The following is a 21706-nucleotide window of genomic DNA, read 5'->3' as shown; positions in this document are numbered from 1 at the left end:
GGGGAATCGGGGGAGGGAGGGAAAGAGCGCTTCAGCTACTCCTTCCTCAAGCGGCGGATGATGATAAAAGCCAAGTGTGCCTATACATGTGTGCAGCTGCATATTTCACGATTAGTTGCCAGAGCGCTCTCACCACCTGAGAGAAGATTTCCCAAGCAAATCCCTTGGATACCAGGGCAAGTAAGTGTGAGCACAAGCACAATTAGATAAACACTCATCGCACCCTCTAAGGTTGCTGAAGTAAAGAAGGTGCGAGGTGACATTTACACTGCAGCCGCAGCTGTAGAGTCAAGTAGCTGGAGTGTTTTAACATGGAGCTTAACGCTGCATGGTTTGGGTTTGTTTTTGTTTTTTAGTTTTTTTTACTGTGATGGTTATGAACAAACCTCCTGTGGCCCTGACTATGATCTGAAACCACAACTTTAATTGGCTTCTCATTTATTTTCAGTCACTATAGAGATTCATAGTGCATCTGTGACACTAAATAGTCAGTCCACAGTCAAGGCGCTGCTTTGTACGACTGTCGTATTATATTAAGGACAAGATGTCAGTTACCTTCACAGCAGCTGCCTGACATTATAAAGCCTGATAGGAATCGGAGCTTTCGTCTATCCAGTGGTGGACTCAGGCTGTCTGATGGGAAGAGGGACCATAAAAAATAAAACAGGGGACCAGCTGCATCGGGTGTAGCAGCAGCAGCAAACACAAAGTCATGAGATATATGTGGTGAAAAAGTTCTATACACAGATTAAGATCGAACATGCATATTGATTTCTCCACTGGAAGGGTACCCTAGAGAGTCCTGCATCTTGTTTTCTCTAATAGAAGGGCAACCGAGAGGGTAATGCATCTTGTTTTCCCCACTGGAAGAATACTGGAGAGGACAATGCGTCTTGTTTTCTCCACTGGAAAGGCACCCAGGTGGGCACTGCATCATGTTTCTCTACTGTAAAGGCACCCAAAAGAGCACTGCATCTTGTTTTTCCCGCCGTAAGGTCACCCACAAGAGCGCTGCATCTTGTTTTCTCCACTGGAAAGTTACACTTAAAGGCACCGCATCACATTTTGTTTTATTAAACAGGACTCATTAGTGCACTTGCATATGTTTTCTCCACTGGAAGGGTGTGCTTGAGGGCACTGCATCACATATTTTTGCATATTGGGCCACCACAGAAGGCACTTTATCATGTTATACCTACCACAGGGGCATCCAGCAGGCCACTCCACCAGTGCTGGCAAAGGTAATCAAGATGAATACGTGGGACAGTTTTGTTCCCACTGTGAAAACAACTTAAAATCAGATTCTTAACAGGTATTTGGTTAACTAAACCTAAAGTGTGAGCAGAATATCACTGCGGGAGGCAACTGGTGGTCTGATGATGATTTAATTAACTGAATCACCTTGAGAGTGAGGACAATAAAGGAAGTGGAAATTCCTTGAGGGAGCCTTAATCACGAGAAACTTCCAAGTTTCACAAGGCCAAGTTCCTTTCCAATATAATATTTGAATTACTGTTTTTAAAAAAACGGATTAATCGCGTAAGCAGGAGAAGGGAGAGATGTCAGGGGAGTTTGGGAGGGTGGTCGCATGGAAGTGTCATCCATCACAAAGGAGGCGAGGATCGGGAGTCTCTTGAAGCAACCTCTGATCACTGCAGAATAAGACTAATTACAGAGAGGGTATTCTCAGAGCAGCCTCGGTCTGACAAAAGACGGGCACCCTCGTCTCCCACTCTGCCAAACCTGAGAAGAAAAGCTCGAGCGAAGTGCACACAAACAACAACACACCCCCCGCGCGCGCGCGTCGCCCTCGTGCCCAGAAAACGCGGTGTTTGTCGTTTCGCGCCGCGCACAGCTCCCCCTTCCCGAACCGGGCGCGTGGTTCATTCCAAGCGCCTCTGTCTGCTCAGCGCGAGGTGCGTTTCGTGCTGTCACCTACACCGAGCAGCGCGGTTCGATCACTCCGCGAGAGCAGCAAAGTGAATCTCGAGGACGGTGAGAGCAGGGGGGATCATCTCGTGCGGGACTGCTTTATGTTCAGCTGTTAATGGGGTGAGTTACCTCCGGATGGGAATGATCACACCGCCGAGTTTTGTTTCCTAACAAGAAATAGCAGAGGAGTCTTTCTTTCTATATATATATATATATATATATATATATATATATATATATATATATATATATATATATATATATATATATATATATATATATATATATATATATATATATATATAATGATTCAAAAGTGTGGCTGTGCTGTTGAGATGTTGTGTAACAAGTGTCCTAATTGATGATCAGTTACAACCAGGAAATCTTCTGGGACATGTGCACACCAGAGGGGGGTTGCTACTTAAATCTGGAGAGTTAAAGCCAATAATCCACATGTGATTGTTCTCAGTGAGTAAGAGTAAGATGAGCTGCATGCTGGACACGTCTGACATAAGTTGAATCTCACATGAGTCAAATGGTTTGCTTCATGCTTCCTTTATCATGCTTTAATGTCAGCCGAAGGACACATCTGCATACCTTCCTTCCCTTTCAGCTGCAAATGTCAGCCCCTGAAGCCGTCAAGAAGCTACAATGGAGAGCCTCGCACAAAAAGGGGGATGCCATTCACACTCTTTGCTGTTATAATCAGGTTGTGACAGCGTTGTTTGGACACAAAGATTAAATGAAATTGAGATGTCAGAGTACTTTTCCCTCTTCACCTGAATCTGCAGCTGGCAGCCCCTCAAGGCTTTGTTGGAGAGTCTTTCAACAGTATTGCATTTAAAGAAGAGAGAAAATATGCGTTCGACTTCTTTTGCTGAGGAGAATCACACTCACTGCGGTCTAGAAATAATCACAGTTTAGAAAACTGAAATAAAGAACATGCAAAACACATCGATCTAACTTTGTGTACAAGCTCTTGGTTCCCGCAGCACCAGCCACAGTGTGGATCTGTGCTACCGATTCATTTACTCATTTTCTAAATTATAATGAAACGCACACAGCCTTGGAAATATCTCCCCTGCTGCAGCTCTGTCAGAAGCGTAAAAAAAAAATTGAATTCTCCACTGCTATAACTTATCGTTTTCACCTCTGTTCTCCCGCTGTCATTACAAAGGAAAAGCTCACAGACTTTATGATAGGTAATGGGATGTTAATCACCCTCTGTCCCCGTCTAATTTCTCACAGTTAACAAAAATTCCCATAAGGCTCTCGAGCAAATAAGTCGGCGAAGCAGCTGGTACTTCAGAGTCTCGAGACGAGGACTGACCTGAACTGACACAGCTACCTTGAAAGCACTCTCACACCGGGCCTGTGCAGTTGTTACCCTTTGACGCCAGTGGATGTGATTCCTGTCTTCCTGTCTGTCAGTGCCTTTGTCCTCCTTCCTCTCACATGTGTGCATTTGCATGTGTTTTCCCGCCCTGCGTGTCTTGTCTTTCAGAGTGAGTGACAGACAGCCGCTGTTTAAAGGAAAGAACAGGCGCGTTTGATTGCCTGGTCCCTTCATGACGGTTGTCCAATTTCATGGCTATTAGGCTTGTTAACAGTAGCGGGGGGGAGAAGAGAGAGCGGAGGGCCTATCGGTGTGCTCGACTGGGCCCTTTGATTAGAGGGAATGGTTTGTGATGCTAAGAGACGGTGTCACATGTCGCATAAACACAGCGGCTGACAGGGACACGCTCCGTATGGTTATCACCTGTCGGGCCTTACCGCCGATCAGCCCGACGCGACCGAACATATATGAATTAAGCATTTTCCTCCTTCATGCCCTTGAAAAATTCGATACAATTTTAATGATTTATTCATCAGATTAATTCTTCAGCAATGGAGCCAGAAGTAATGTCACCACGGGACAAACAGCAACAAGAATATGATCCTGTTGATTAAATCCGCTTATTTAAATGAAACTCAATTAGAGCTATTTATTTCAGATGGATTATATGCATTAGCCACACTCATTATGGACACTGCCGCTGCAACCCAGAGGCCGGGGGGAAAACCCCTCATTACAACGAATGCTTATGTTTTACATTAAAAGCTCCACTTTAAAGATGCCTGTGCGGCAGATACGCTGGCTCATGGTGGGAAAACAAACGGAGATCTTTATATTTTTAAACTGCCGAGGAAGATTGATCGAGGCTGGGAGTAGGTTGGAGCAGGAGGTGCAGTTTAAACTGCGCGTTTATGAATATGATGATTCATGATTAAAATTAACATCTTGTGAGATTGTTTAATCAGGCACGTCTGAGTGTGTTTTCCAAAACATGATGCATGAATTCATTATTGCCCCTGGCGACGCTCCCCTGAAAATGAATGTGTCAGAGTGCAGGTCTCAGTCTCAGTTTTCACAATCTGAACGGATTTCTAGTGTTCAAATGTTCCTCTGAGGTAAGTGAAGAGACACTGAAATCACCTGAGAGTTGAAATATTCATGTATTCAATTATGCCACTCGTAAATAACTTACGTCCATTGATTTAAACTGTAAAAGCAGTTGTTAAAGGTTAAAACAAGACTTTACAACCAACAGCGGAGAGACAGGAAGCAGTCGGTGTCTTAGATTCTTTGTTTCTGCACTGTTGAGCTGAGCCTCTGAGCGTCTTTTCGTTTTTTTCTTTTTGGACTCTGAAACAGAGACAATCCTGTGTTGATACAGAGTATCTCTCCGACAGACTCTCTTATCTGAAGTGAAAATAGATGCCGCTCTCCGCAACCACTCAAAACATACAAACTCCACAGTGTTTAACAGAGGGATCTCTCTATTGGATACCACATTCCTGAATGGGTTCACAACAAAATCTCCACTCAAAACAGTTCATTTTCCGAACAGGGGCCTGACTTTGATGCAAATCAAAAGACAGCAGTGGGATGATGAAACTGAATATTTATGGTCTTTTCCAGACCCAGAGATCTCTCCGAGTACTTTCGAGCCTTTTTAACAGCAGATGAAATTGCACTTGAAAGTTGTAGGCAGGTTACTTGACAGCTGTGAGAAACTCAAGTGCTTTTTACTATTGTGAGCAAATCACTAAAGTACCTCTCTTGTGATGTGCATTTACGCAGTGGTCCGACGCCAGCCGTAAAAGCTGCCATCTTTTGTGAGCGTTGCATCTCTTTAATCTAGTTTGTTACTCCTCTCTCTCTCTCTCCCCGCTGCAGAACCCATCAGCTGTCGGCAGAAACTGTCTCTAAATCATCTTGGCCCTTGGCTGCGGGGCCGTGAGCAGCTACCATGACGTACCCCAACACCAGCATACTGACAGCCAACTTCAGTGGAGCTCTGGACAGCCAGGACTCCGGGGGAAACATCTACCGGCCCTTTTCTGTTTTCAGCGTGCTCACTCTTACATTACTTGCAATGCTGGTGGTGGCCACGTTCGTGTGGAACCTGCTGGTGCTAGTGACCATCTTGAGGGTGCGAACGTTCCACCGGGTGCCCCACAACCTTGTGGCGTCCATGGCCATCTCCGACGTGATGGTGGCTGCCCTGGTCATGCCGCTCAGCCTCGTCCACGAGCTGAACGGGAGGCTGTGGAAGCTGGGCCGCGTGCTCTGCCAGGTGTGGATCTCCTTCGACGTGCTCTGCTGCACGGCCAGCATCTGGAACGTGACGGCCATCGCGCTGGACCGCTACTGGTCCATCACCCGGCACTTGCAGTACACGCTGAAGACACGGAAAAAGATCTCCAATGTGATGATCGCGCTCACGTGGCTGCTGTCCTCCATCATTTCCCTGTCGCCTCTGTTCGGCTGGGGCGAGACCTACTCAGAGGGGATGAAGTGCCAGGTGAGCCAGGAGCCGTCCTACACCATCTTCTCCACCTTCGGGGCATTTTACCTCCCGCTTTGTGTGGTGCTGTTTGTTTACTGGAAGATCTACAAGGCTGCCAAGTTTCGGATTGGCTCCCGCAAGACCAACACAATAACACCCATGGCTGAGGTGATTATTCATTCTCTTCTTTTTTTTCTTTATAAGTCACAATATGTTAATCTTCCTATTGTCAAAGTATTGGGTAATACATGTAGTGAGACACCGCTTGAAACCAAGCGGGGAGCTATAATAAGCAGTTACACTGTGCGAGCTGTTAGAGCTGTGTGAGTTTGAAAGGCTGGTTGAAGGCACTTTGAATACAACTCATGTTGAGATGCTGTTGTGGAGTCAACAATCCAAATATTGTAAGTGCAAATATGCTGTCAGCCAGCAGAGAAAGACACTCGGTGGTACGGTGATGTTTAGCCAACCAGAAACTTAAACTTTAGGCTGCAAAAATGAAAATAGTCTGAAGTCGCCACCTACGTAAGACAGAGAAAGGGGACAACGTATGGTATTACCTAAATTAGTCTAATGCTTTTAACCTGAAAAAAGCACAGTGCATGAGAGAAGATGCTTACAATAGCAAGTGCAGAGGCCAGAGGAAAAAGCTGAATCCTTCATCAGAGCACTCTCTGGCATGAGTGAGATCTGTGACTCAACATGTCAGAGACAGATCGGCCGTCATCCCTGACGAGGAGCTCTCCATGTGACCGCGGGTCAGGTCTGAACGTCATATTGGTGTGCAGAGGCAGTACAGCAGATAAGCCAGTATGACCAACAGGCAGCATTCAGTTTGCAGGAGGTGATTCAACTGTGACCATCGAAGAGAGGTGGGAGACTGCCAGCCAAGGAAAGAATTGATGGATGGGAGAAACCCCACTCGGGGACAAAAGGTGCTGGCGTGACGGGTGGGAGATGCCCAAGGCAAATGCCCAGCATTAGAATCTGAGTGTGGAAAAGGGCCACTGGGAGAGAAAATGTTTTTTGAGTCAGCAAGAGAGGGAAGCTTTTACCCAGAGAAGAGGTGAAGGAAAACAAGAGCAGTGTAGAGCATTGCTTGGGAGGTCAAGTGCATCTTTAACATAGGCGGCGCAAAAGGTGGAGTTGGACCCAGCAGGGGCAACTTCAAACAGACCCAGTCAAGATCCACTGTCCAAGCTGTCTTCAGTCGACAGGTGTATGGCACATGTAATTGCATGAAGAGTTTAGCATCCCTACCATTATCTTGCGTTTTGAGAGGTATTGTTTCAAGCACTTACAGTGGGCATGATTAATTACATGAGCAGATAAGTACATACCCAATCCATCAACTGTCGCAGGTACCCTATATGAACTGCTGGAAGGAGAAAGTGCCTCGACATTGGATCAGGCACTTGTAGAAACTCAGGGAAGCCCTTATCACTTCACCTGCTCTGGCACACTGTTACCTACAGAGGCAGACAGTTGCTTAAGCAGAGGCATCCCTCTGGCATATTGTTCCCTGGAGAAAGACAGACAAGGAAATCAGGTGTGTGTAATATGATAATGTATGGCAGGAGTACGGAGAAACGCTGGAGATTGCTGATGCACCATCACGCAGGCCATTAAACGACAGAGGCAAAGACAGACGTTGCTTGTCATATCAGTGCTGTCATTCGCACAACTGGCTTGGCTTGTTGGTGTTTTTCCTGGAACATCATAACTAATGTTGCTCCAAGACCATCACTGAAATTGAGCTTGACCTCATGCAAAAAGCTGCACGAGGGAGACATTATAGTCTGTAACACACATTTAATGCTGTGAAAAGTTCTATTTTACCCCAAAATCTGTTTTTCTACAACCTACTGAATATTATAGTACCCTAAACATAAGCAAGTAAAAAACTGAAAAAAACAGTGAAAGACTCATCATCAATATGTAAAGGCCTTATCACACTAGGCTGTTGCATTGTAATCCAACAGTCAGTGAGAGGAAGTATCAGAGCGCACATGATGGACATTAAGGTCTGTTAGCATGCAGAAAAGGCCCATAGGAAATTATGTGGTTGTCTTAAGTATCTACAGATATCAAACACATAGTGGAAACAACTGATACTTCTACCAGGACACAAGCACAGACAGCGCAAAGAGCCATTACAACCTACACCTCCGCCTCAACGACCATGGCAACGGACAGAGGCAAGAACTGTGCTGTGACGTCAGATTACTATTAATGTAACCTTGACATGTTACACCTGCCCACCACTACAGAAGGCCAGGTTAACTTATGTGGAATCCTCGTTTGCAACATTTGATGTTTCTGACAAGGTAATTAGTGATAACAAGACGATTTTCGCAAACACTGTGACGCTGTGGATGTCATGTATGGCAGCTCTGCTCAACCCCTCAGAACTTCTGGGTTTGGGACAAAAGATCAGAATCAGGGCTCCTGGCCTGCTGGAGTCGGACGAAGACAAAGCACGGAAAGGACCTCCAGCGGCATCCGTCATCCAAGAGAGCTGCGACTGGGGAAACAGAGAATATGAAATCAAGCTCAGAGCCAGTAACATCTGAAACATAATATCAGGGCTCGGGTCATGGAGAGAGTGAGAGTAATGGCCTCCAGGAAAGGGTTTGAATCTAGAGCTGATAACTGAAGGCAACGTACGATCTGGCCAAGGATGTAAATTCTGATATATTAGGGTAATAGATACAGGAGACACAGCTTTATCGGATTAATATTTCTTCTTATGCCGAAGCACCCGACCCACTGGTATGAGTTGCAGTGAAATTATTTATTATTTTTCACCTGATGAGCTATTCAATAGCAATCAGGCAAACATGAGCATCCAGTGTGTGAGCATACGGACAAATAATTGAAGCAATCCTGCTCGTCACCACAGGCAGCTTGTTAATGTGCATCGGCAGAAGGGTAGAAGTCTATAAATACCACCTCCGGCATCCTTAATGGGCCACTGCACCTTCCGAGCTGTGGCGTTGCTCTAATCATCAGACACAAAGGTCTAGATCTATTCCGCAAGCATTAGCAAACATTTCATCAGGCAGATCTTCCCTATGACAAAATTGAGCCGGCGCCCACTTTTAGCTGGCCCTTATGGTGAAAGATGCAATTTTAAATACCCCCCCCCCCCCCCCCCCCAAAAAAAAACACCTCGATGATAGAGATTATACCACTTTTATTCATCTCAGAGAAGACATAATTTTCTTCCACCTACAAAAGTCTACTTATGAAAAGCACTCAGCACCTGAACATTGGGATAAAATGGCTAACAGGAAGCAGAAAATGTTTCGTAGAAAAGACACACTGCAGGGTTATTTTGAATGATAATTTTTGTAATGCACTTCGCAATTACCCAAAAATCCTGAAGATACCACTCCGCTGTGCAAGAGTGAAGGCGGCCGGCATGAAATCAGGACCTTCTGGTCGAGAAGAACCGGGTGCTGAGTGAATTAGCCACGTCTTCTGTTGCCTTGATGGACAGACTTTTACGTCAAGTTTCATTACACAGGCAATCACTCCTGTGGCCATAGCAATTAAACGAAATATGTTTTATCAGTCGTTTTGCTTTCCGCAGACATCCTCGCAGCTTATGGTTGTATTATACAAGTCTCGTTACCCAGCCAAAGTTCATTCTCATCATTTTCCCAGCACACGGCGAGGAGTCGAGGCACCAAGCCCTGCGAAGAAGCCTGTGAGGAGTTGGGATGCGGGCGGTGTCATCAGAACCCGAGATAATAAACCCCCTGCACTCATCCATCAACGCCCACTCAAAGACATTAAGAGATCCACACGTACACATGCCGCCAGAAATAGAGTGCATTGATAAGTAAGGTGCACAGATTCATGGCCTAGATGCACAAATAGCTCAACACGACAGCGCTGAAAGCCATAAAATGTTCTCGTTTCAGGGAGCGCTTATTTTCTCTGCAGATGTGAGTGTACAGTATAGAGTCAATAATACCTCTAAACAGTTTAGATTTACGTGACCTTCAACACACATGCCACTCTTTCTTGAACAGTCACACCTGTTCTGAACAAGAGAAAAGAAAAAACATCCATATCTGCGGGCGGGAGGCTGTTGTCATCGGAGAAAAGAGAAAAAAAATCAAGTTTTGCTACAAACAGCACCTTGAAAAGGTCAAATTTGTAGGATTGAGGGTGGTTTAGGGGCAGAACAGGAATCCAATGTCCATAAATCTGTTTTAGTTAGTGTGAAATTGCAATGTTTTCGTTAGCTTGGAATGAGCCACGAGCCAACTTCCTGGGGTGCGGATAAAAACTTAAAACTACAAGGAGACTAGGACGACTGTTGAATACTTAGCATCAGGTTGCTGAAGGATGAGAATAGAAGTGAGCCATTTAAGGCGAGTCTCACCTTCTTAGTTTTGATCCACAGTTAAGTGCCTATTTGAGTTCCTGCGCCATCTAGTACGTCATGTTGAAGCCTCCAAAAACTATCCACCAAACTTGAAACCTTCCCAACAGCCCTATGCTTTTAACCTCTGGCCTCCGCCGCAAATGGATTTGCCTCGTCCATCCTATCGTTTTTTCAGGCCCCCACTGAACCGTATTGATTCAACTAAATTTACTTCAGCAGGGAAAACGTTTTCTCCATCCGTGTGCAGGTTTCTTGTCTGAACAGAAGACGGCAGTTTAGAGCGTTAGCCGGTGCGCCTCACTTCTGACACGTCTTAGAGGGACGGTGAGTCTCTATAAAAAGCTGTTAGGGCTGCTGGATGACCTGGGCGACCTCTCCCGATAAACAGAAAAATAAATTGGCCTTGAGCTGCACTAGTCAACAAATGAGAGGAGAGAAAGTCTGCAAATGAATGTTGACATTTCTTTTTTCCTCTTCCCCGGCGCTGCAGTGTGTTTTGAGAAATGGCACAAAAACGGGCTGCTGGAAAAATGCAGATTAAGACACAGCTCCGGCTTTATGCACGCTGTCGTGTGTGTGCCTGTGTGTGTGCGTGCGTGCGTGCATTTCTGTGAACAGAAAGAATAAGCCTGTTGATTCACACTTCTGTTCAGCGGCCTGTAATCCATTTTTTGTTGAGCAGCCATAAAATTCCCACTCGAGCAATTGCGTCTCTTTGGCCCATATTGTCAAAATCTATCGCCTCTCTGATGCAAACCAGGTCTGTGTCGTTTATGAATGAATCAGTGGATTAACCGCTTTATTGCCCGATCGGCTGTCTCGCAGGTAAAGGAGGAGGCCCAGCAGCCACAGATGGTGTTTACCGTGCGCCACGCCACCGTGACCTTCCAGACAGACGGGGACACCTGGCGCGAGCAGAAGGAGAAGAAGGCGGCGCTGATGGTCGGCATCCTGATCGGCGTGTTCGTACTCTGCTGGATTCCCTTCTTCATCACCGAGCTCATCGTGCCGCTGTGCTCCTGCGACATCCCGCCCATCTGGAAGAGCATCTTCCTGTGGCTGGGCTACTCCAACTCCTTCTTCAACCCACTCATATACACCGCCTTTAATAAGAACTACAACAACGCCCTGAGGAACCTCTTCTCCCGGCAGCGCTGAGCCACTCCGAGGGGCTCAGCAGACACACTTCACCAGCACGTCGCTCCTCCAGACAGAAAAGGGACTGACCTGTCTGTATCTGTCACTCCATCATCCTTCAGACGGATGATAACCAGAAACTGTGTCTGACAAACTGTCTTTAAAAATGTGTCACTTTTATTTATATTCTGTTTTTGTTTATCGCCATCCGGAGGTAGCCCCCACAGCTGGACTGAGACGGGTGTCTGTGTCGCGTCTCCACAAAAGAGTCGAATAATAATTGCTTGCGTTGTCGCAGCAGCCGATGCAGCGCCGTCGACGTGTTCGGTTCCTTTCTGCCGTTTCACTGCTTATTAAGGGAGAGTGGAGTGTTAAACTCCCCTCATAAACAGTTTCATCATCATATGGGAGGCTGCTGGGAATGATTTCAAAGCGGGGCTGGAAGAAATGTTCGAGGAAAGTCTTTTCAAACCGAACAAAAGGCACCTCATTAATAAGCCAAGAACAAAACTGTGCATTCTTTATTAAACGAGACAAAATGCTCGTCACCCCGAATAACTTTCCAAGCCGATTTGGTTGCAGAAAACGAAGGATCGTAGGAAGTGAGAGCTCCGCAGTGAAGTCACAGAAAGTGCTCCTGCGCCGAACACCACGGCTCGGTAAATGCTCGGTCTCTCCTCCGATTCCAGTCGGCTTTACACCGAATCTCTTCGCGCGCACACTTACGCACTCCCATGCCACAGCAGAAACATGTAATTGTTCCCCTCATCCTCGAATAGATTGTTGATAAACTGTTGCCACGAATGATCACCTCTCACACCAAACGCATACATCAGACGTGTGCACCCGCTGTGTAAAGCTATTCGGAGCGTTATCCTGAAAGATTCTGTCGCCATGGAAGTCGGCAGGAATTAAACTGGAGGATATAAAATACAGGCATTTGTTGCTTCAATGAGACATGCATGTTTTATAAGTGGTGCACTGTAGTAGAAGTTGTACGGGAGTAAGAGAAGCTAACGTTCACCGATACAAACGTCCCTGATGAGCTACACACACAAAACGGCTGCATCAGTTGCTCTAATGTTTTTTAATTGTGGGTCTTCATCAGCTTTTTTATGGCTCCGCCTGTTTCCTGTTCACACCGCCACTCTCTGCCGAAAGTGGTTTTTTTTTACCCTGTAGATTCAAGAAGTGAGCCTTTATTTTGTTGTGTGATGTTTTCTGTAGTGTGAAGAATCGGTGATCCTCAGCAAAACCGTTGTGCCGGGAGCTTCTTTCTCTCCTTTGGGGGGGCGGTAGGGAGGAGATTAAAGGTCCATTCTGAATGATTTAGTGGTATGTAGCCTTGCGGTTGCGCGAGCTGAAAAGCCCGGTCTCACCGTCCTCCACAGTGGCCACAGAAGCAACACGTCCTCACACCAAAAATAATCTGAATAGGTCGATAGTCAGTTGCGCACAGAATGACATACACCACTCCAAATTAGTTAGGGATGTTGGGATATGGGAACATGTGCATGGATATGCAACAAAAGTGGGTCAAGCGTAATGCTAAAATACACCTAAAAAACAAAGCTTGCCTTGTCTGACTTCCTCCTTTGCTGCTAATTAATTACTATGGCCACTTGAGGTTGCTGCCTGACATGAACGTTCAGTACTGTTTGTAAAAGGCTGCTTTCTCAGCCAACCTATGTGGTGTTTCTCTGATGAGGACGGTCTTGCCAAAAATGGGAAAGACGTAGCAATCTATACACTAATATAAACATGTAGATGAATATCATATATCCCATTTCTGCCATTAAACCCTTCTTAATCTGACACACTGGACCTTTAAAGGGATAGTCCGGTCTTTTGACAGGGGGTTGTATGAGGTGCTTATCCTTAGTCAGTGTACTACCTGCAGTAGCTGCCTGTCAGCGTTGTGTGGTGAGACAGCACGTAGCCACGATAGCTTTATGCTGCCTTCAAACAGCCTTTTGATAGGAATACGGACGTTGTCAGTTGAGGGAATGCAGTGCCAGAGGAACTACATAGCACACTATACACTTAAACAGATCTATATTTTTTAGGTAGGACTTATTTTAGGTGGCTAAAATCTGTGTTGCTGCTGGTTCGGTTTACAGAACATCAAAAGACCCGAACTGTCCCTTTAAGGCTGATTGGAACGTTATTAGAAACTTTGACTTAGTGAAAGTGGCATAGGAAAAGTCTGGGGTTCACAAAAGTTATGACACGTGTTCCTGAGGGGGGACATGAATGTCTCTGCTAATTTCACGGTGATTCCTTTACTGAAAAATAAACTTTCAAGCTCCTGATGGTGCCGGAGGAAAGAACCACGGGAATCAGTTTCAAATTTTCTGTTGTTGAGACATTTCTCTAAAAAACAAAACTGTCCACCTCCTCGTGGCACTGGAGGATCAGACAGAGGATCACTGACATCAGTAGGATTCATCATCTGTGAACCACTTAGTGTCCGTTCAACATTTGTGCCGATCTTGTAGATCAACTCGTAGACGTAGAGATACGCAGACTTTTGCCTGTGGGTGGTGCTTCATGGAAATTTCGTGGGAATCCAATAGTATCCACTGGTTGTCAAGCTATTGCAGGAATAAAGTGATGCATCAATCATCTGGCTCCGTCATCCCATGTCAGAAGCATTGCTAAGAAAAATTAAATGGAATATATTGAAGATGCTGCAATGATGTTGCAATGCTGAAATTGGGTGTTTCAGCTCATGATAAGAGATAAATAGTTTTCACATCAACAATATGTGGCTTTACAGACCCCACCCCCATCACAGCAGTTTGCAATATAGTTACAGAATGTAATCTGTAGGATTACAAATTTAAATTCAGGTATGAAATTCTGTAGAATCAGTTTGGTGATTTCCCAAACTGCTGTGATACTGTGTCGGGCTTTAACACTATAGATTTTTTTCACCCAGTTCTGTACACAAAGATCTGTCAGACAATAGAAGTGGTAAATCTGTTTCACTTAATTAAAAGTCATGACCTGAACCTTCCACCTTGACCAATTTTTTTCATTTTATTCATGTAGTAAATAGCCTCAACAGAAAAAGATAAATCATTTGGGCTATGATACATTATCAGCGTGAATGAAAGGAACAGAAATATGTGTGAAAAAATAAATAAACATAGTCCACTAGTTGTTATGGTTGTTCCAGTGATGACAGTATTCTGTGGTGAACAGTGAAATGCATGAACTATCGACAGGAAAAAATAAATGATAGCGCCGGGGAAACTTGTCTGTTCTCTCTCTCCGCGCCTCTGTCGTGTATTAATCGACTCGGGCCGACGCTGTGTTGCAAGATTCACTTATTTAAATGACTCCTCGCTCGCTCTCCACATCGCCTGAGGATGGTTGATTATTCACCCTTTGCCCGTCTTGTTCTGTGTGATGACTCTGCTCAGGAAATGCAAAGTATTGCAGTTATGCGCTGTTGTAACACCCCGTCCCTGTTTCCATTTTTCATGTCCATGAGACGTAAACAAATGTGGGCAATTACCTCTCTTTGGGAGCACTCGTTGGAAGTCCTCACTTGTAAAACAAACATGAAAGTGTTGGAATTTTTCATGGTGTATCATGTGTAATTGTGTCAGTGTTTTGTTTTGTTTTTTCAATGTGTGCATGTTTTCGTCCAGAGGAGCCCTTGGATGATAAAACTGACAATAAAACAGCGCTTAATTTATAATGCACGGAGTCACGTTTGGCACTTTGACAAGAAAGCCTAAGAAAATTAACCACCATGCCAGCTGAGCCACGAGGCACACCGCTACAAATTCTCAAACAACTGACTTTGCACATAAAGAAAAAGGGTGAAAATGAGCATGAGATGGAGAAAGAATGTGTGTTTTAGTTTGAATAATAATTCATTTTTACGAGGACCATTGCCCAACTACTGGAGGTCATTTCGCAAACACAGATTTGTGTGTCCTATCTTTCCACGGTGCCACTGCCAGCACGCACGACTCAGAGCCAGGAGCGAGCCTGCTGCTGTTCAAAGAAGCCCATCCATCCATGTATTCAGGGGAGGACAGCCTGCATGAAAATGTGGCTTGGCTAAACTGACTTCGGATTAGAACCAAATGCCTCTGGCAAGGCAGACCTGTGTTTTAGCTGCAGAGTTTTTACAAAAATAGATGCAACAAGCAGACTCATCATCGCACGTGTTCAGTGATAGAAGGTAGTCGCTCACCACACTCAGAATAGAGGCAAGAAACAATGGGATGAATGGCCAAAGACGCTTGTGAGGATTCTCTTAACATATTTTTTATTAATGGAGATGAATTATTCTTATTTTCAGGTTCATAATGTGAGTTTGGGTTACTACTAGATAAGGTTCATATGCTTAAATTCTCAGTCAGTTTTCTCATACTGTCCAATACTGCAGCACTGTATGCAATTCTATGTTACTTCATCACGTTATTTTCCACTTCAAGGGCAACCTAGAAGGCACTTTATCACGTTTGATTCCACTGGGGCATCCAAGAGTGTACTTTTTCAACCTTGCGGGCACCAGTCCGCCAGTGATTGCCCCTCTGTCTGAGATGTTTCGGCTCCTGTCTCTTTAAGGCCCCCACCACCCCCAAAGAAACAGTCCTCTCTGATTGGTCAGCTCACACATGCCTAAGCCAGCAGCCCTCACCACGTCTCCGGTCAGGTCTATTGTGTTTTCAGCTCGCGGTAAGCTTCACTTCTACCCTCAGCGTAGGCAGAGATGCAAATGTGCGACACAGTGTGATGTCACAGAGTCACAGAATTAAAGGCGTGACTTTTGACGAGGGGTTTCAGGCACTTCAAGTGCAGACTTTTCGGTAGGAGAGATGAGCTCCCACTGAGCCGATATAAGACACTAAAGGAAAGGCAAAAATCAATACGCATCATATGTCTACTTTTTAAATATATTTTAACACCATAAATAGTCCCTAATGCATGCATATGTGCCATCTTGTATACCACATATGCTCTGTAATATCCCTGCCAGTTCAACATAGACACTTTGCCAGCAGAAGTCTCCGGTGACACTACAACAGTTGAAGTGCACGTGTTGGAGACACGTGTTGGTGTGGACTGACCAGACAGGACCAGATGCCCCTGCGCTGCCTCGTCTCTCTTATCTCCACAGCAAAGTGGGCTCCATCTCTTACTGTCTGGGGCCATGTCGGCTGTGTGACTCTGTTGTTGTTCCACTTGTTATTCTGTGACAGCCCTGTTTTATCTAAATAGAAACTTGCGCAGCAGGAGCGCAGGAAAAAGAGCATCCTGGCGAGCGTATGTATTTATATGTGTTCTGAATGAGCTCTCCACTCTCACTTTCTCGCCCTGTGTGCGGCTCCTCGCTTGCTTTTAATTCAGGCTCTCAGGGCAAAACAGAGGCGATTGTAGGAGAATAGGAAAATTGGAAATTCTAAAATACTCCAGAGGAGATAGAAGCTGATAAACCTCTCTTAGCCTCAGGACAGAACCGGGCTGGACAGTGCTTACCGGATTTTTAATGTTTCTTTCTTCGTATTTTTAATACATAAAGTCTGCGGTGTGGAAGGTGTAGGTTAACAGAGCAGCAGAAATGCACTGGGCAATGATTTTCCCCAGTAGTTTCACGAGATTGAAAAACCCACAAAAGCAAAATAAATTTAAAAAAAAGCCCTACAAAATATGAAAAAAATATTTTACTGATGCTTAGCGGTGCTTTGAGCTAATTTGTTATCGTCAGAAGGCTAACATGCTCAAAATAACAATGCTTCCATGCAGATTTTTAGCAGTGTAATGTGCAGTTTGTGCAATTAGCTATAAAACTCGAAGCACAGCTGAGGCTTGTACCAATGCAGCAGACTCGGGATGTTAGGCACCACAAGTATTCAGGGGGGGGGGGGCACCAGTATGCAGAGAATCGTTATATATTTATGAAGAGAGGGCACTTCATGTTTTATGTAGCATAAGGTCATCTGAGATGGCACTTTTGCTGCGTTTCTTTCAAAACAAAGGGAGCAATTGTTCACAGTCTCCATACAATTTTGGCAAGACTTTGTTTTTAGAAAACCACAAATGTCAGCTGTGGGGTGTTACAAGGGAAATTCAACAGATCACCAAAGTCATGGCTACAATTCATCCATCCATCTAGCAGTATTCAAATAAATGTCTCAGTCTGGACCAAAGCAAGTGAACCAACTTTTTTCAAGTTGGGAGCAACATGGACAATGGTTTCCAGTTGCTTGTTGCTCAGAGCATTTTAACAACAAATGGACAGCTGTTTTCCAGTATTGGAGTGACAAAGTAGAACAAAGGAAATGGATCACGTAAGAAATATATAATGTTTGATTTTGTCCGCCATGTTTTATGACGTCAACTCGGAAACTCGCCTACCAAGATTTTCTCAGACTTTCTGACTTGAGGGGGCGTCAATATGAATTTTTCCCAGTCAAAAATAAATGTAACCAATTATTCTGACAGCACATGAACACCTCATTTGTGTATTTAAGTCTGTCTTTTGCCCTCTCTCTTTGTAAGTTTTGACTCTTTTGTTCCCTGTTTCACTCCTCTGTTTTCTCCAGCCCGTGTTCCCCGTGTGTGTGTATATAAAATCCTACTTTAATAAAGTTTCCCTTTCGTGTTGAAAAAACAAGACAGGTTGTTGCACCTGGAGGAGAACGCTGCCATCACAACCCATCCATCTGTTGTACTACTTTGTAAGTAATGTTGTTATCTGCTTGCTCTGAACATTGATCCACTGCTTTATGTTCTGCCATTTTTCCTGTTTCCTCTCTTTCCTGACCCCCGCGCTGTCATTCCCAGTAATAACTCACTCTGCTCATCCATGAATAGTTAATACAATGTGTGTGGGAAGCATCTCAAACAGCTTCGGCGGGGCGCTGCTGCGTTACAGTCCCACTGGTGAATCAGGATAAACCTCTGACATTTTAAATGGAAGCACTCTGGAGTGCCTCTATGCATCCTCTTATGATAACAGCGGCATGATACAGCATGTGTCTGCACAGTTTGTTTCTGTCCATGCATCCCGATATCAAAAATGTGATTTTTTTATTTTTTTTTTTATTGGGTTGCTTTAGAGTGAAAGGAACAGGAGAACTTTCTACTATCTTTGTGTTGTCTGGCTGTCTGCATTTCAGTTTTACAGCCCAGTGGGCTTAGCTTAACCGATGCAGACATAGAGAGAGAGAGAGAGAGAGCGAGAGAGAAGTTGAAAAGAGGACAAGATGAGTCTAAATGCTGTTACAAGAGCGCCAGGCTCCTGGTGAGATTAAGCAGGTGGTTGTTGTAATTTTGAGATTGCGTGAAAGGGCGAGCAACTAATTCAGGGGGTGATTGCTCGGTGTGGGTAAATGGCGAGCGGCGGGAAGTCTCGCCATGTGCTCATCGGGGAGACAGATGCAGACAAATACGGCAATAGAGGAGCACAAAGGCGAAAGAGTTTACACTTTCGGTATCGGGTCATTCCAGGTGATTCCCCCAGCGGGGTTCCTCCTCGTGTATGCTGTAAAGATAAACCAGCACCGGCCTCGTGCTCTGTTGCTATGGCACCAAGACAGTGAAGAAAAAAAAGCTCCATACATGTCAGTGAAGATTCTCCATCACCCAGGTGATATAGGATCTCCTCGAGTGGCAAGTTAAAGAAAAAAAGCAAGCGGAGATGCCATTTGTCCTGAACGGTTCAACAAGTGCCTGCCTTCAGCTCAACCTCTACCTCCTAGCAGATGAAGGCTCGTCGAGCACTCCTGTAAAGACTCGCGCATCCCTCGATTCCTCACAAACAATTTGCTTTGTGCCGGCTGCTCAGGTGTGAGATGCTTGGCACGGTTTGCAGAGTTCACAGAAGAACTGCAGCAGAGGCACCACTCTTGGCGGGCGGCCTGAGGAGAGCATCAAGACAGGGTGACGTCATTTTGTTTTTGGCAGAACCGCGCGGTGCTTTGGTAAGGACCAGCGAGCAATGCATTGTCATTCTTCCTGTTCATATTTTTCTGCTGATTTAGTCCACGCCGATGCCCCTCCACGTCCACCTCCACCTCAATCAGCCCGGAGGTTGTTTGCACGCGCCACTTTGATGTGCACGTCTGCGCTCGTTTCATCACCGCTCACATTATACACCGGGCCGACGCCACAGCTTCTGGTTTGAATTCCCTTGAAGGAACATTACAATATGAATGAGATCTATTGCGCGGGGACAAAATGCGGTTGATTACCCTGCCCGGTGATCAGAAAGACGATGAAAACGGCGTGACCGTGAGCTCCGGCGGCTCTCTTGTGCCTTGCTCATGATTAAATAGAGGGGAAAAAAAGAAACTGGTTATGCTCCTTAACAAAGAGTTAGAGCTGCCTTGAAGGCCATATTGACCCAAGACCCCTGCAAGCCTGTATCACAGCTTGTATGTGAGCACCACAACAAGTCTCAGGAGGGGGAAAAAAAAAACACCTTTGTTTTGCATTCCATTGTTGCAGTGCATTCATATTCAGGAGATGCTTGTGGTGCACTGGCAGACACTGAACCAACAACATGGCCCTAAACACCCCATTACCTCATTTTCAGAGAGAAAACATGACTTTTCGTGTTGGTTTTCCCAAGATGGGCATCGTTGGAAAGCTGCAACATTTACTCTAGCTTGTTGCCATGGTGTTGTGTTGGGGAGATACATCTGTACAGGCTTAACTGGTTCCTTTTTTCCTATCATGCAAGCGGCATTAACATCAGTAACATCAGTGCCACGTTTGTGCCACTTCTGGCTCTGGCATGGTATTCTTGATATTCTTCAATAAAAAGACAGCTTTATTTCCATTTTTTGGGCGCTCAGATCTACGCAGGAGCCGAGAGCATCCACGCGATGCGAGCACGTCTCCCAGCGTGTGCCACCGTAGCGTTTTCATTAGGGTCTCTGACAGATTGCACATAGCTGAAATGCCTGCAGTGGTAACCTTTATTGGCCAGCTGATTGCCTGTTAGTTCCCACTTCTGCTGTGGCTGTTTTTTTTTTGTTTGTTTTTTTGTTTTTTGTTTTTTTGAGAGAGAGATTTAAGCTGCAGGAGGAAATGTTGGATTAGCATATCAGTGCTGGCTGGTAAGAGGCACACAACAGCTCAATTGTGAAATAACGACAGCACAGTCAATGCTGTATCACCAGGTTCTTAGGTAATCTCCAGCATCACAAATCAAAACTCCCCTAAAAATCTCATTACGGCGCCTGAATCCGGGACGTTGATCATCCTAATTCTAATTTGCGACAGGTACATAAGCAACGTCTTCTTTTGATAATGGAGAAAATGCAGAACAGCCTTTTGGAAATAATCTGACTGCAAGGCGCTTTATATTTAGTGCCACATTGTCTCCTCCCGCCTTGAGTTTTTTTATAGCCACAGTTGGTCCACGCCAACTCCACTCAGCGCAGCCCACTTCTCACTTTAAATGTCCTCTTGGGCTGCAGTACTTAGCAACATGTTCTCTGTGCGAGCCCAGTAAGACTCAATAACACCTAAATCATAAGAAGACATAATAGCTGAAGTTAGAATGAATTGTCAAGTCTCCGTAGGAAACATCGAGTCAATGCACCGTTCAGTCAGGTTTTAAAAGCCGAGAACGTTTCTCCTTTATTCGTTTGATCGTTTCACAGCCACAGGGCTGGAAGTCTTGATAATTTGCTTTGAAAATATGAATCAAAAGGGAGATAACTGAACGAGCTGTATGACTCCCAGAGGAGCCATAATCAAGAAAAAGGCTTATCATAGTATGATAGACAGCAGTTAGGTGCGTTAATGCTGAATGGTCGATCACCGTCTATACAGCTCTCTGTAACTACTCAAACTTGACTGTATTGTTTCAGGCAGTTTAAAAGAAACGCAGCCCACAGTCTTCATTTGATTATTGATTATTCAATTAGGTGGATCACAATGTGCCGAGTGGGCAGATTCAAGAGGAGTGGGCTGTCCCATTAACTAAAGCACGTTGACTCTGATCATGGAAATAAAGGCTGTGTGGGTGAGTGCAGCTCTGATCACAGGGAACAGTATCAAAATAAGCCTGTAAGGAGGAAAAATGGAGAGTGGAGCATCGAACATGTGATGGAAAATAAACGTTTATGACTGTTCTTCACAGATTGTTAATGTGACCACTCCGAACGCACATCTGGACGAAGGAGAAGTGCTCACTCAGATGGATTTTAACAAATTTGCACCCAGACTCTGACAGAAATAACACTTTAGTGCGCATAAAAAAAGTCTTAAATCTTTCACCTCATCAAAAACTGTGCTCAAAAAGTGTTGATACAATAACGGTGGCAGATTTATCACATATACAGTCATTTGTGCAACGATGGCTCCTCAATTCTGCGCAGAGGGTACACAAAAGCAGGCTTTCAGTTTCAAGCCATCGAGTGTCAGT

General features: G+C 45.0%; 1 protein-coding gene across 1 annotated transcript; it reads left to right on the top strand.

The window, feature by feature from the left end:
• Positions 1–1835: 1835 nt before the first annotated feature.
• htr5ab (5-hydroxytryptamine (serotonin) receptor 5A, genome duplicate b) lies at positions 1836–14985 on the top strand. Its single transcript, XM_037078383.1, has 3 exons — positions 1836–2052; positions 5153–5933; positions 10990–14985. Exons 2-3 carry the CDS (start codon positions 5226–5228, stop codon positions 11320–11322), a joined length of 1041 nt encoding a protein of 346 aa, XP_036934278.1. The 5' UTR covers positions 1836–2052; positions 5153–5225; the 3' UTR covers positions 11323–14985.
• The last annotated feature ends 6721 nt before the right edge of the window (positions 14986–21706 follow it).

This window comes from Acanthopagrus latus, chromosome 19 (assembly GCF_904848185.1).
Source record: "Acanthopagrus latus isolate v.2019 chromosome 19, fAcaLat1.1, whole genome shotgun sequence".
In the NCBI taxonomy this organism is placed as follows: domain Eukaryota; kingdom Metazoa; phylum Chordata; class Actinopteri; order Spariformes; family Sparidae; genus Acanthopagrus; species Acanthopagrus latus.
Note: the sequence above shows the minus strand (reverse complement) of the source record. Positions and strands in the feature narration are given on the sequence as shown.

Excerpts from the sequence above, each read along its gene's own strand:
- htr5ab (XM_037078383.1), top strand. The coding sequence starts at position 5,226 with ATGACGTACCCCAACACCAGCATACTGACAGCCAACTTCAGTGGAGCT. Across the intron at positions 5,934-10,989 it reads CAATAACACCCATGGCTGAG|GTAAAGGAGGAGGCCCAGCA; the intron begins GTGATTATTCAT and ends GCTGTCTCGCAG.